This window comes from Mesitornis unicolor, unplaced genomic scaffold (genome assembly GCF_000695765.1).
Source record: "Mesitornis unicolor isolate BGI_N332 unplaced genomic scaffold, ASM69576v1 scaffold6003, whole genome shotgun sequence".
Lineage (NCBI taxonomy): Eukaryota > Metazoa > Chordata > Aves > Mesitornithiformes > Mesitornithidae > Mesitornis > Mesitornis unicolor.
This window is the reverse complement of record NW_010173965.1, coordinates 6,283-20,410: the sequence shown is the minus strand read 5'-3', so window position 1 is coordinate 20,410 and position 14,128 is coordinate 6,283. Positions and strand designations below refer to the sequence as shown.

Here is a 14,128-nt window from a genome sequence, read left to right as displayed (position 1 = left end):
AGAGCAGGGCCTGCCCCTGAAGAAGCTGTGTCTCCGGGCAGTGTGTGCTGGAGCAGCTCATGTGTGAGGGAAACTGCAGCTGTGGGCAGACCCATATTGGACTTCTGAGGACTTTCTCCCCTATGGAAAGGAAGGGGCCACGTGAAGCAGAGAGAGACACTGGGCTGAGTTTTCCTACTCCTGAGGAGCACATGGTGTGAAAACCGACTGCAACCCCCACTCCCATCCTCCTGCGCCTCAAGGCAAAGGGGGAGGGGGAAGGTGAAGAAACCGGGAACAAAAGCTGAGCCCGGGAAGAAGGGAGGGGTGGGGGAAAGGTGTTTTGATTTTAAGATCTGGTTGTATCTTCCATTGTTCTACTCTGATGTTGGTAACAAATTAAAATTGTTTTGTTTTTATTCCTTATGATGAGTCTGTCTTTTGCCTGTGACCTTTTTAAGTGGTGAGAAGCCCTCCCAGTCCTTATTTTGACTGGCCCTTTCTGGGGCATTGTGGTGCTCAGTTATGCACTGGGCCTAAACCACAGTAAGTGTGACTGCTCTGTACAAATTTCACATTTGCCATGTAGCCGTGTCAGCCCATAACCCTTCACTGCCAAGCAGCAAGGAGAGAAAACCAAGCATTTTTTCCAGAAAAATGAATCTCGCCTTGATGTGGGTGTTTAAATTAGACCAGATGAATCAAAGCCCCCAGATGCATAGTTGTCTCCATAAGGGGAACCTATGGTGACTAATTCACATGTGAAAGCCTACAATTAGATAAGATGACTCCTGGACCGAGATGACTCAACCCCTGAAACCTGGAAGCAGAAATTATTAATAAGCTGCAGCCAGGATGGAAAATAAATTTTGCCTGGATGGAGAGATGCATAAGTATGAGAGTCAGGGGATGGGGGGGCTGGGGGCTTGTTGGACAATGTTGAGGGTCTTGAAGCCATCAAACACATGGGGTGCATCTGAATACAATGTATGGCCAGAAGCATGGAGTCTTTCTATGGTGTCAACGTCAGATGACATCCTGGGAAAAGCCAAGACTACTCAGACAATGTCTTGAAAGACTGTTCGTGGCCAAGTTGAGTGACTCCCTGTCACAAGGGATAAAATTCCACCCTGCTCCTAGGCAAAGAAGCATGTCAACATGGGGACTCCGAACTGGTAGCTTTCCATGAGGGAGACCCATCCAGGAAAGCAAGAAGCCCAGGTGGTCTGCATGTAATGTATGCAAAGCATGGTCATGTCCTGTCTCCTCCTAAAGACTATCCTTGAACAGATCAAAGAAAAGAATAAATCCGGTTTATTGTACTAAAGCAAAACCTTAGCCATCTTCTAAAAAAAATTTGAAAACAAAGTTATGAAATATATTGTCTCTCTCCCACATGTAATCTTTATTTAGCTTGACCCCTTCTACTCTAAGCCACCTCTTTCAAGCCACAGAATTCAATATTGTTCTAACATTGAGTAAATCCTCTTTCGTAAAAAGTATCAACTGTCCATGTTCTAGAGCTGCTTATAAATTAATTTACTCCAAAATTTCACTGATAATGCAAGTGTTTTTAGGATTGTCTGTCTTTCCTGCATTATTATTAGGCAAATATTATTATATTATAGCTTAAATCTTAAAGCTCTGACTGGCACATTTTGGAAAGAATTGGTCTTGCAAAGGATCTTGTAAATTATGTCTTCTCATGAGCATTCAAATTCTTTCTAATATGTGGGCATATTTGGGAGGATTTCTTCCCCTTTGTTGTGGGAGAGGTGTTCTTATTTAGGGGCATGCAAATACAATAATATCATATTATTAATTATTAATATTAATTTGCCGCATTAGTTAGTGCTGCATTAAACAGATAACAGACCACACTGGAGTGATTTTCTGACTCTGTAGTGATATGTTTGGGTCAATTAAAGTGAGACCAGCATACCTGATTGTAATTTCCTGCATGTGTAGCTTCAAGGGAAAACCAACCCCTTCTAACGTGAATTACACTTACACAGCATCTTTCCCGCACCTCTTGGATCTGCAAATATCAGCAATTTTTTTTCTAACATTTTAGTTAGGAATGAAGATTTAGATGTACTGGAGTATGGGGTTTTCCCTTCAGGAAAACTTCAGTATTGCTTCATGCCGGTTCCTGCTTCTGCAGGGTGTGGACACAATGGTTAAATAAGTCCTCCCCTATCCAGCAAAAATTGTCTCAAAACCTCTTAAAATTTTGCCTTCTTTCTGGTCAATGGTAGCTTGAGCCATTCTTAGAAAGATACTCAGTGGTCCTTGAGCTGAAATTAAAAAGCAAACTCCATTGGTCTTTCTGAAATCAAGTTTCCCTACCATAGGCTCCAATGTGGCTGGAAGATTTAAGTTTTACCCCATGCCCGCAGGATAAGTTACCAAAGGGTCTCTGGGCACCTGAAAAGAGAGTGAGCCTTCCTCAAAGGATAAACACTGAGATTTCTCTCTGGGGTTGTAGGGACGGGATCCCCAAGGCACATCAGAAATTACGCCTGCAGAGCCCAAGCACTTCAACTTGTGTACAATGCTTTGTGGTGAGGAGTGAAACACACGGCTTTTCTGTTGAAGACTCCAATTTGAAAGATTCGTTGTATTCTCCAGTACCATAGGAGAAAAAAATATAACTCTAAATAATGGATTAATTTAAGGAATTTATGGTTTTATATTTGCAATGATCAGTTATATTATTTTTTTTGTACTAGATATTTGCATAGAGAAAATGTATTAAAGAAAAAGTGGATCAAAATGCAGATATCAATTCCCCATTGTGTTGCCGTTTCCTTTTTCGGGATAATCTGTCGTTTTCCATTTATGGTTGAATATGTTTCTGCACATTGCTTCCCAGGACGTAGATTCTCAGAGCAGGTCCTACAAGCAGCATTTGCACGGATGCAGCTCTCTGAAAGCCTGTCTGCAAGGGTAGGATGCATCACCCATGCATGTGTCTGGATAGCGAACTCAGGCTTGGGTAACTCTCTTCTAGACATTTGCACTTACGTGCATGAATTTCAATCAGCACTATTTTTTTCCCTTTTTTTTTTACATTTTTCCCTTTTTCTTTATTTCTTTTTCCTTCTTTCTTTTTTTCTCTTTCTCTTTTTTCCTCTCATTTCCTTTTCCTTTTTTCTTGTTTTTTAAATTTTTATTTTCTTTTTTTTCCCTGCTACTCATCTGCTGTCACACATCTTGATGTTCAGTATCACTATAATTTTACTTGGTACATTTTTCTTCCTCTGTTCTTATTTATGGGTTGTTTTTTTTAAAAGAGATTACTGTCTCTCACGTTGTCCGCTAGAGATGACTTTAAAACATGTGCATTGCCTGTTTGAGAAACGACTACTTATTAGCTACTCACTTCCCTCTTTCTATCAGCCTTGCTGTCTGTTTTCTTGCACCACCACGATGACCATTTCTTCAGGACGATTCCTCTTCTCCCATCACCCTTCTCAAACCAGCTTTTACTTCCCCATTCCTCAGGCTGTAGGTCAGAGGTTCATTGCAGAAAGTCCCTTGACCCACTGCCAGAGCTCTTCCCTGGGTGCTGCTGGGTGTCTTTGCTGCAAGGACACATTGATGGCTCATCTTTAACTTGATGGCCACCACAGCCTCCCCATCCATCTCTGCCAAGCTGTTCTCTAGCCCGTCCTGGTGCCTGGGGTAACTTTTCCCAACAGCCAGGACTCAGCATTTTTCCTTTTTGAAGTTCATGTGATTCCCATCTGCCAATTTTGGACAAAAAAGTCTCCCTTTGAAAAGCTATTTTGTATCATGTGCTTCAAAATTAAAATATCCCCAGGATGTCTATGTGCAGACTGAAAAGTAGATTATTTACAGCTGCAACAGCTGAGGACAAAACTCAGTGTTCTGCCGTATCAGTTGTGTAATCCCCAAATCTATAATGTCTGGTGCCCAAGAAGGGGGCAGAAAATGTCTCGTACTTGTGAGGCTTCAGCCTTTCTTTCAGATTATGCGCCTGTGGGACAGTCAAATCTGTTTTAGTCATCTTCCATCTGATTCCTCCCCAAACAATGGTACAGAGGCATTACTGCCCAGAGCTGTGGGTCCTCCTCCTCGTGGTGCTCCTCGTGATGTATGCTATCAACCAGAAAGCTGATATCAAATCTAGAAGAAACAGGAGGTACCAAAATGTGGATGAACCCAGCGTTGAGGTATGTTCACAGTTTTGGAGGAACAGAAATGAAAGCAAAAGTACTAAATACAGAATGAAACCAAAGAACTGCTCTCGCTGCTTCCCGTCACCAAGATAACTTTATTTACCCTGTCCCATCCAGAGGTTTAAAGTCAAGGATATTCATTGCTCTTTCAAGACGATTACTGTGCCAAGCTCTTCCCATAGCACTCCATGCTGCTGCTGCTGCAACAAAATTTCCCTAATTTATTCGATCATGAGGAACTGGAAGCCATGAGACACGAAATTAATCATCAGATGAAATGCTCTTTTATTTATGTATTTATTTTAACACCGGTTCTACCTATGATAAGTGAAGGGTGGGTACTAAGCTTATGAGCAGTCCAACCATCAGCAGATTAAGCAAGCTCCATGAGATGCTGAGCATGGTCCACACGCCCTAAACTCCTCTAGGTCCCCACAAGTGCTCCTGTGCAGTCAAGTGAGAAAACAGAGGAGAAAGAACAAGTAAACAAGCAAACATTTAGAATTAATCTGGCCATGCTTGTTGCTAAGGAAAAAATAAGACTAGCTTTTTTATTTTCTTCTTTTCAGAAAAAAATTATTGACTGTTTAACCACAAACCACGGGTGAAAGCTGCTGCCAAAAATATTGGGAAATGAGATGTTTGGTGTTCATGAAAGGAAAAGAAACTGATAGTGTGGCTTGTGCCTTGTAGAAAAGGGCAGTTGATTGCATGCAGTGTAATGCTATATCACTTTAGTACCTTTAAACACGTTCAGGAGATTCAACTGCAGTCATTTACATCCACCTTTGGCAGGGGGAAGGAGGTGGCTTCTGTGTTTCATTCCTAACATTCCACACATCAGATGGCCACCTCCTCATCCTCATTGATTTCCTTCTTAGACTTCTTAGACTATGCTGTAATTTGAGAATAGACACCTAAAACACAGACAATCTATTTAACAACATCCAAAACAGTCATTTTCACTGTTTGTACAGTACAAAACATCATCTGTCCCATCTCAAATATCCACATTTTACCACAAAAGGAAACATCTCTTTCTCTTGGGTTCTGCCTTAGAGGCACATGCTGGCACTGCAGGTGTCTAAAGCCCACTGAGATTAGCCCTGCCCCATGTGTCTCTCTGTCCTTGCTCAACTCAACCTTCCCCTTCTCACTTTCCCCCTTTCTCAAGATGTGGAAAATGCAAAGTCCTCTTTCTTGCATTCAAATTATCTTTCTGAGTTGTGAATGATGGTAAAGGCAGACACAGAGAGGAACTCACCAGTCTTTGGGTAGAGTCTCCTTGCTTCTTCCACCAGGACCTCAGGAAGGTTTTTTGCTACAGGACAGCAACTGTGTCTAAAATGAGCCATTACAGTATCTCCCAATTCTCTTTTGAAAACAAGAGGGAGATACCTTGGCCATTGATTTTAAAGGGAGTAAGGCCAAACCAAGACTCTCCCTGTCGTTTCTGTACTAAGAGAAACTGGAGGTACCTTGCTTTCCAGCTAGCCTGAAGAGAGGAGGGTTGTGCTCCACATGAATAGTTCTTCCCATATATCTGGACAACACACGATGAAAAGGAGTCACAACTCCAGTGCAGGATCTCCGCATTTAAAGCCCAAGTCTTCAACACCTTTTTAATAACAGGGGAAAAGAACCACATTTCTAGGTTTCTGTGGCTTTTTTACCCGGCAGCTAGAGGAGACCTCCAGAATGGGATTTATTTCACCTTCTTTTAAATCCAGCTCAGATTAAGTCCCAGATCTGTTGTTACCTATTTCTGAGCTAAGGTCTCATCATAGCTAATGTGACTCTGGCCAATGCAACCAGCAGATTTTGTCGTTCTCTTCAGCTGGAGAAATGTAGGTGTCTGCCTTGCACTGAGCCACACCAAACCCCACAGATGGACTTGGCCGAGCCTTCTTCTGCCCTAACGGGAGCTGATGTACCCAGTCAATGCATAAAGGTGATGTGGTATATTTAAAGTTAAGGAGATCAGTCCTTCACCTAAAGACATTTGAGATAATTCCCAAATCTAATCACTAGATACCTAAACAAGGGAAGGTGGCTCCTCCCCAGGTGATAGCAGTATTTGCTCAACTCGCTGTTTAAAACAGATTTAAGTAAAATTAAGGCAGCTCCACCTAAAAGTGGAGCCTGTACAGAGGAGAGGAGCACCAAACCAATTGATGGCTAATCAATGTGAATGCAAAACGAGTTGCAAGTTGCCAGTCACCTCATTGTCTCAGGAAGGTGCGCTGCAAGGCTATATGCTCATTCTCCTCTCCATAACTCTCCTCCTAGAACCACACGTGGTGTTTCCCACCACTCTCATGCTCAGAAGCCAACCCCGTGGAGGTCAGGGAGGGCTGTTAGACATAGCTAAACCTCTGATTTCCCCAAACACTGCTTGCACAATGAGCAAAATGCTTTCGGTTTTGGGAGCGGCAGCTCCAGCAGGAAGCCACATCGAGCAGAGCAATAATGCTGTGGCCAGAGACTTGTGTTTTTAGCACACTAAAAGCTGGTGTTCCTGTTTAAACAGTGGGTGATGGTGAAGGCAATACCAGCCGGATACAAATTCCTTGAATATTGTTGTATTTTACATACAAATAATGGTCACAGGTCACTGCAGCAAGAAGAGATGCTCTTTAACATTAAAAATATTCTTGAGTCTTCTGTTTAATGAAAAAAGTGTTAATCGTCTCTGCACCTGCATTAAACAGCATCCTGAGGGTGATGGTCACAGAGGAGCAGAAGAGTGGGAGAAGAGCAAGAGATTACACAGAGGTCCCAGTTTAGCAGGTCTTGATGAACACATCTGGAGACACATGAGGTGATAGAGAGAGGGCAACCTTGCTCGCTATGGCTGTACCCAGGCTCTCATCATCACGAAGTGGGTGGTCTGCTTGTAATGTGAGATAACTATGGTCAAGCACAGTTTTGTAACCAATTTGTAATGCATTTGTAACCCATTTGTAACCTTTTCAGGGACAAAGAAAGGACACATGAAGGAATTAATAACATCACTATTCTTTTGGACTTTCTATCTTGAATTTGTAACATGAGAAATTCCAGTTGGAAATTAAAAAAAGGAAGGGGAAAAGCACACTGTAAGGGCGCTCAAACACTGAAACAAGGGCCAGGGAGAGTGTGAAACTTCTGCCCTGCGCTGTCCCCAAGGCTCCGTGGGACAACAGGGTCTCAGTGGGCCCTGGTTGGTGTGGATGGCTGTAATAAAGACCTCCCGGGGTCCCTGCCACGTGGGGGCCAGCGCAGCCTCTGACAGGAGATGGCTGGTAAGAGAGGAACAGGAGCACAGCCAGCCTGGGAGGATGTTTGCCAGCCAGGCAGCCAACTGCCAGCTGGATTAAATAATAACCAGGGAATTATCAGGAAGCTTTGGGAACAAAGGAGGGTTCAGCTGATTGACCTTGGGTGCCTGTTAACTGTGTGTCGTTAATAAATCAGCAAACTGCTTTGATCCTGACTTGATTTAATCCAACTGAGCACCTTCTCCCTCCAACCCAAGTCATTTCATGTCTCCAGGATAGGGCTACGCCATTGCTCCAGATTTTGTCATGGTCCTGACAGAGCTTGCAGTGTGTATGGGCTAAGGCAATATCGAAATTGGAGTATTTTTCACTTTTTTCATGTATGCAGTATCTGTGCACCACCCGGCAGCTCTCTCTGCAGGAAGCCAGCAGGAGAGATAGCAGGGCAGGCAATGACATCGGTCCAGGCTGGCATGGGCTGCAAAACATCAGATCTGAAGGGGAAGGCTGCTGGGCAACACCATAGCTCCTGTGATCTGTTCTGGTCAGGGTACTGTGAAAATTCTGGCTTTCATTGCTGTTAGCAGGGAGATGGAAAGCAAAGGTGTGGAGCAGGAGATAGGGGCTGCTGGATAGTGTTTGCCTTTGGGGAGATTCATCACTACCGCATCTTAAAATGCTTTCAGAGTGCCTTCATTCACAACAAAGGTCACCAGTACCGTATTTAACTTAATTTTTTATCTGTCTAAAGTTAAATGAGATGGACGGGGCTATTAATCATTTAATGAGGTTTGAGTATGGAAAAGAAAAAATATTTCCTGCGTAGCATGCCAGTTACTTGCTGTCATCTAATATATTTTTCTTGCTAAAGCTGTTGGCATCCTGAGGCTGGTTATTATGGCCCTTAATGACTACAACGCTGCCTTGAAATGGAAGTTCTTTTAGTAGAACAGTAGAAGTCAACCCCTGCTTATCATGATTTTCTAAGCAAACAGGAGAGTATCACACGACACAGTGTGGAATTAGAGTCCAACCGATTGCAGAAATTTTTGCCACATTCTTCTGGTTTATTTTGGCCTGATACATAGGATTGAACAAACAGTAGAGGGCAAAATTTTAAATGAGGAGCCGTGCATGCTTGTAGTTCTCCACCTGTGTCTTCATTAGGTTGAATTAACTACTAAGCATACTTACCAACACTTGGAGGACCGAGTGAAATTATTAGCATCCTGAACCAGCTAAGGATATTGCATCAGTCAGTGCAGCTTCTGAGACAAAGTGAGAAGACTCCCAAAGTGTTATCAATCTGAGATATTTAATCAAAACCTGAGACTATCACCCACACCTCCATTCTATCCGGCCATAAATTTACAACATTCAAGATCATTTTATTTTTATGAATCTATTCAAAGCCTCCTTCACCCCCTTATTCCTCAGGCTGTAGATCAGGAGGTTCAGCATGGGAGTCACCACAGTGTGGAGCACCACAGTCCATTTATCTTCTTTTGAACTGTCTGAGCTGGGCTTTAAGTACATCAAAAATGATGTCCCGTAGAAGATGTTCACAGTGGTGAGGTGGGAGGTGCAGGTGGAGAAGTCTTTGCTCTTGCCCTTGGCTGAACTGATGCTCAGGATGGCAGAGATGATGGCCACATAGGAGACCAGGACAACCAGGCTGCTGGACACACCCAATAAAGATGCTGCAGTTCTTAGGATAACATGACTGAGGGTGGTGTCGGAGGTTGAGAGTGATATCAGAGAGGAAATGTCACAGAAGAGCAGGCTGATGATGCTGGAGCTGCAGAAGGATAAATTGGACATGTCAATGGTCTGTCCCATGCCATTTGTCAACCCCATGATATATGATAGAGTCACCAGCTGGAAACAGCATTCTGGGGACATGGCAAGGGGATACACCAGGAGATGGCAAACGGCCACGTAACGGTCATACGCCATCACAGCCAGCAGGACGCCTTCGGTCACCCCAAAAAGATCAACAGTGAACACCTGAACCATGCACCCAGCATAAGCTATGCTCTTCTTCTCTGACATAAAGTCAGCCAACGTCTTGGGGATGATGGTGGTGGAAGAACAGAGGTCTACAAAAGCCAGGTTACCCAAGAAATAATACATGGGGGTGTGGAGCTGTGGGCTGACCCTGATTAACACAATCATCCCAAGGTTCCCCAGGATGGTGACAAGAGAGCTAAGCAGAAACATCAGAAAGAGAATGACCTGAGTCACTGGGTCCTCTGTGTACCCCATTAAGCTGAACTCAGTCACTTGGGTGCAGTTGCTTCCTGTCATTAGTAGGACGTATGCTTTCTGTGTAAACTGCTTGCTGGAGGTTTCTTCTACAACAAGCAGGTATCTCCCAAGTGGAAAATCCTCTCTCCAGTGGGACCTGCTAGGAGAGAATCATACAAGAGCTAAAGGAAGAGTTTAGGCACAGATCAACTAAAAACAGCTTGCCAACAGCCATATCACAGTGTGGGTAAAACATGGAGTGATGCAAAAGCAAACCTTTCCTCGAGCTGTAGAATCCTACAGCACTGCATGGTGCATGGTCCTCTGGCTCACTTCTGGATGTTCAGCAATGACCTTTGCGAAAAGTTGTAGGGAGGTTACACACACTCTATCTTTACCTTAGTGCTGCATTTAATCTCCTTTATTAGTGTTCAGCCTGGGGCTCTGAGATCATCCAGCTCTACCTGAAACACAGACAAATAGGATGTTTTTACAGTGCTTTTATCCATCATCTCATTGGCATCTCTCAACCACCCACTTCCTCCCTCATTGCTGGGACTTCTTCCTAACTATGAAACCTTACACAGAGGTTTCATTGGATACAGGATACATTGTTTCAGCTATAAAAACTTTTCCTAGATCTTTACTCTGTTCCTAGAGTATTCAAATGGAAATGCTCAATTTCCAAACCTGAGCAATCTCTCCTTGAAAATATTTGGTCAGGAAATCATCTTTTGGACCTGCCTCACCTCAGTGACAGTAAGCTTCCTAAATGTTCTTCACAGGAAAGCTTCTGGTCCTCAGCCAGGAATCCTTTGTGGTCAATGGGGAGAGGAAGCCTCCTGAGTCTGCTCTCCAACAGGTCTCCGTTCTCCACAGTTGTGTGATAAGGACACAGGACAGCCAGATCTCCGGTTTTGGTGGGAAGTCCAGAGTATCATGAAGAACTAAAGCCCAAGGACCCTGCAGGTAGGGCAAGAGGTGAAGATAGGAGCTGTTCCTTTTTTTGCAAGAGGAAACTATGGAAAATGGGTGGCTCAGCACACAGTGACCTTACTCATGAGTCTGGTACTGGAGCTCCAGCTTGGACTGAAAGACAATGACCCTCAGTTACATATCAGCTCTATCTCTGCTTCCTTCCTGTTGCTCTTGGAGATCGATGTGAAGACAGATGTGCCTGAAGCTCTGCAGGGGAGCTTGAAAATAAACGACTGTCAGCAAACACCTTTACTATTTCACATAATTTGGGAATTTGGGGACTGAGGATCTCTTTGAGTCCCAGAAGAGGGACAAAGCCCAAAGCAGTTCATTATCTTTTCTCTGCATTTCTTAGTTTGGAGAAGTGGACCCAGAGGAGGTGACCTCAGCTTTAGTGAACAACAGGGCTTAGGGCTCTTTTCAGATCAAACCACAGAACAACACTGTTTTCACATCCACTTTTTGAACGTTTCAGAGACAGTAGCAGCTCCACGAGTGCCATGTCTGACATCATCATGCAAGGGACATGAAGGGGACTTCATCAATGTGGCACAGTCCCACAGGGGCTGAGACAGGGCTGGTAACAGGGTCCATCAGCAGTCCAGTCACTGTGGATGAAGAACCACCTTTCTACCCATCTTAAATTCCTTGTTTGCAAATAATAGCTCATAAATTTGGCTTCAAGGAGCCAATAGGTGATTGTGGTTACCTTTCTAAAGTTGAGGTAAATGCCATCCACTGCTCTCCTTTTCATCCACACAGCCATCATCTCAGCACCCAAGGCACTCAGGTTGGTCAAGTGTGACTTGCCCTTGGGACATCCATGCTGGGTACCCAACTCACAGTCAGCCTCATGTCCTTCTTCTGCCTGGAGAGGTCTTCCAGGGGAATTTGCTTCTCAATCCTGCTGGAGACTGAGGCAGCTCATCCACCTCGGTGATGACATTTACCTTCTTCCGCCCATCAGGCTGGAAATGGACCAGCCAAATGAGAGTCTGAGGTAGAGGTGCCCAAAAAAAGTGATGGGAAGGATCAGATAAGGAGCATGAAGAAGGACTGAAAGGGGCAGCAAGTGGGGAAAAGGGCTCTTCTGAAAGGACGAAGGAAAGCACTAGGGCTGGCCATGCCTCCGGTGGCTCTGATGGAGGTTCCCAAGCCCAGCAGCAGATGTGGTCAACCTCTTTCCACACTCAGCAAAACTGAGAGGTTTGGGGTCTCAGACTCTTCCAGGGCCGCATCCTTGCCTTTCCTTTTCTCTCCAGAAGAAAAATCAGCTGCAGAGCGCAGTGCAAAGCCGCGGATGAGCTTGGCTGCTGCAGTCCTGCCTGGGGCTGAGCCCCCTCCACCCTCCTCCCCACTGTCAGCGCTGCCTTTCGCACCTCCTCATCTCCCTGCTCAATACTGGCCCCGCAGCCACAGCCCAGCTGACAGCGGGAGACGGATGGGGCCAAGCCGGTGCCTCGAGGCATGGGACACATGCGGGGATGTGACGGATGCAGGGGGCTTGAAGAGATGTTCCATCCTCAGTCTGCATCAGTCTTGGTCCCAAAACCCAGTGCTGCCCACGCAGCCCTCTTTGGCCACCCTGCAGCATACGGAAGCCAGGGGGTTTACTCAATGGCCACAGGAGGGATTTAAGCACTGACCCCAAAGCAGAAGCGTTAAGGCTGAGTCCCAGTTTGGAGAAAACAGCCTGCTCTGTGCAAAGAAGTGAGAGATTTCAGCCCTTGTCCAGTGCCACCGTCACCAGGGTCCTGCCAAGGACAGAAAGCCACCAGCATCCCTGTGAGATTGTTCTCTGTTCCCTCCAGACCCATCCCCAAAGCCTCAGCATCCCTCAGCCCACCCAAACACACTCCCATGTTGTGCAACGAGATGGTGTCCATGGCCCAATTGCAGTTTGGAGGGGAGTGAGGAGTTCTGGGGTAGTCCTTCTGCCTTGCTCCCACCCACCCCACCCCTCTGTCAGTCACATCCCCACACACACCCCTTGTCCTCTCAGTGCCGTCTCATCCCCATCCATCTTCCACTGTCAGGAGGCATCGTGATTGGATGAGGGGTGGAGGGGGCTCAGCCCCAGGGCAGGACTGGGGATCCCAGGTACCAGGGCAGAGATGGGACCAGCATTTGGGATGGGTGCAAGGGTGGGGGAAGCACTTTTCTCCCCCCCATCCCCAGAGTCACAGAGGCTTTGCACAAGCAGCCAGCATATTGAGGATGCCTCAACACCTCACTGTGCTTTTTAATAGCAGGTGTTGATGGCAGGCTGTCGACTGAGCCGCCAGCACACAGGCAGCTGCTGCATGCCAAGAGGGGCTTTACCGAGGGGAGAGGGTTGGAGCAGCCCCCATCTTCCCCTCACTCAGATATGTGACAGGAAGGGGACAAGGAGACCTCAACAGAGCTGTCCCTCCCAGCCCAGGGTACCCCAAAATCCAGATGGGGACCAGTGATGGCCTCAGCAGTCCCACAGTTGCCGCTCGCATCCCGTCCATCATCATCGCATCAAGGCACAAAGGCAGGTTGGGGAAGGGGGCCGTGCTCCAGCCCCCAAGGACCACTGCAGCTCCAGCCCCCACGTCTCCACCCCCAAGCAGGGGCATAAAACCTCCAGCTGGCTGCAGGGGACAGTCTGGAGCTGGCGCTGCGTTGGAAGGGGACTTTGTTGGGGTCCCCACTGCTGCTGTGCCAGGAGACAGAGTCACGGACACCTCCTGACCACCCGCTGCATCCATGGCAGGTAAAAATCCACCCGTGACAACAGTGTTTGATGCCCAGCAGTGGGGTCTTACGGTGCTTTTGGGGACGGTGGGTCACCCAGCCCCATAAGAGAGCAGCCCTGGGGTGGGGAGGGGGATGAAACCCCATTACAGCAGGGGCCAGGACTCCCCAGTCCTCCCACCTGCTCTACAGAGAGAGGATGCAATGGGGTGGCTGGTGGTGCATGGGGTCTGCTCCTACATCTGAGGTGCAGGATCAAGTCCCCCCCCATCACCTTCCTCACTCCTCCGCAGCCTTTTTGGGGGGGCCGGCAGAGGGGTCCCCCTGCAGCACCAGCCTCGGGTGGGCAGGCGAGGGGCCAGGGACCAGCGGCAAGAACCGGCGTGTGTGCCACGCCACAGCACGGCTGGAGATGGGCAGCCTTTGGGAGGAGTTCAACCGCCTGGGCACCGAGATGATCGTCACTAAGGCAGGCAGGTTGGTACTGCAGTGGGGCAGGGAGGGCTGCCGGAGTGGAGGGCATCCCTTTTCCACCCCCCCATCCCCACAGGAGGATGTTCCCCACCTTCCAAGTGAAGCTGTCTGGGCTAGACCCACTGGCTGACTACGTCCTGCTCATGGACTTTGTCCCACTGGATGACAAGAGATACAGGTGGGGACACGGCAATGAGGATGCTGGGGCGGGTGAGGACAGGTCCCAGCAGCACTGAGCCCCCCTCTGGCCCCCCAGGGACGCCT

General features: G+C 46.8%; 2 protein-coding genes across 2 annotated transcripts in view; one reads left to right on the top strand and one right to left on the bottom strand.

Annotated features, from left to right (window-relative positions):
- Positions 1–8,827: 8,827 nt before the first annotated feature.
- On the bottom strand, positions 8,828–9,751 carry LOC104537867 (olfactory receptor 5G3-like). Its single transcript, XM_010180882.1, has one exon. The coding sequence runs from the start codon at positions 9,749–9,751 to the stop codon at positions 8,828–8,830; it is 924 nt and encodes a 307-aa protein (XP_010179184.1).
- Positions 9,752–13,402: 3,651 nt separating this feature from the next.
- Positions 13,403–14,128, top strand: part of LOC104537871 (T-box transcription factor TBX10-like) — a 1,767-nt gene continuing 1,041 nt past the window's right edge. The window contains 3 exon segments of the mRNA XM_010180886.1: positions 13,403–13,409; positions 13,684–13,867; positions 13,941–14,126. Of these exon segments, the coding sequence (XP_010179188.1) occupies positions 13,403–13,409; positions 13,684–13,867; positions 13,941–14,126 (377 nt within the window).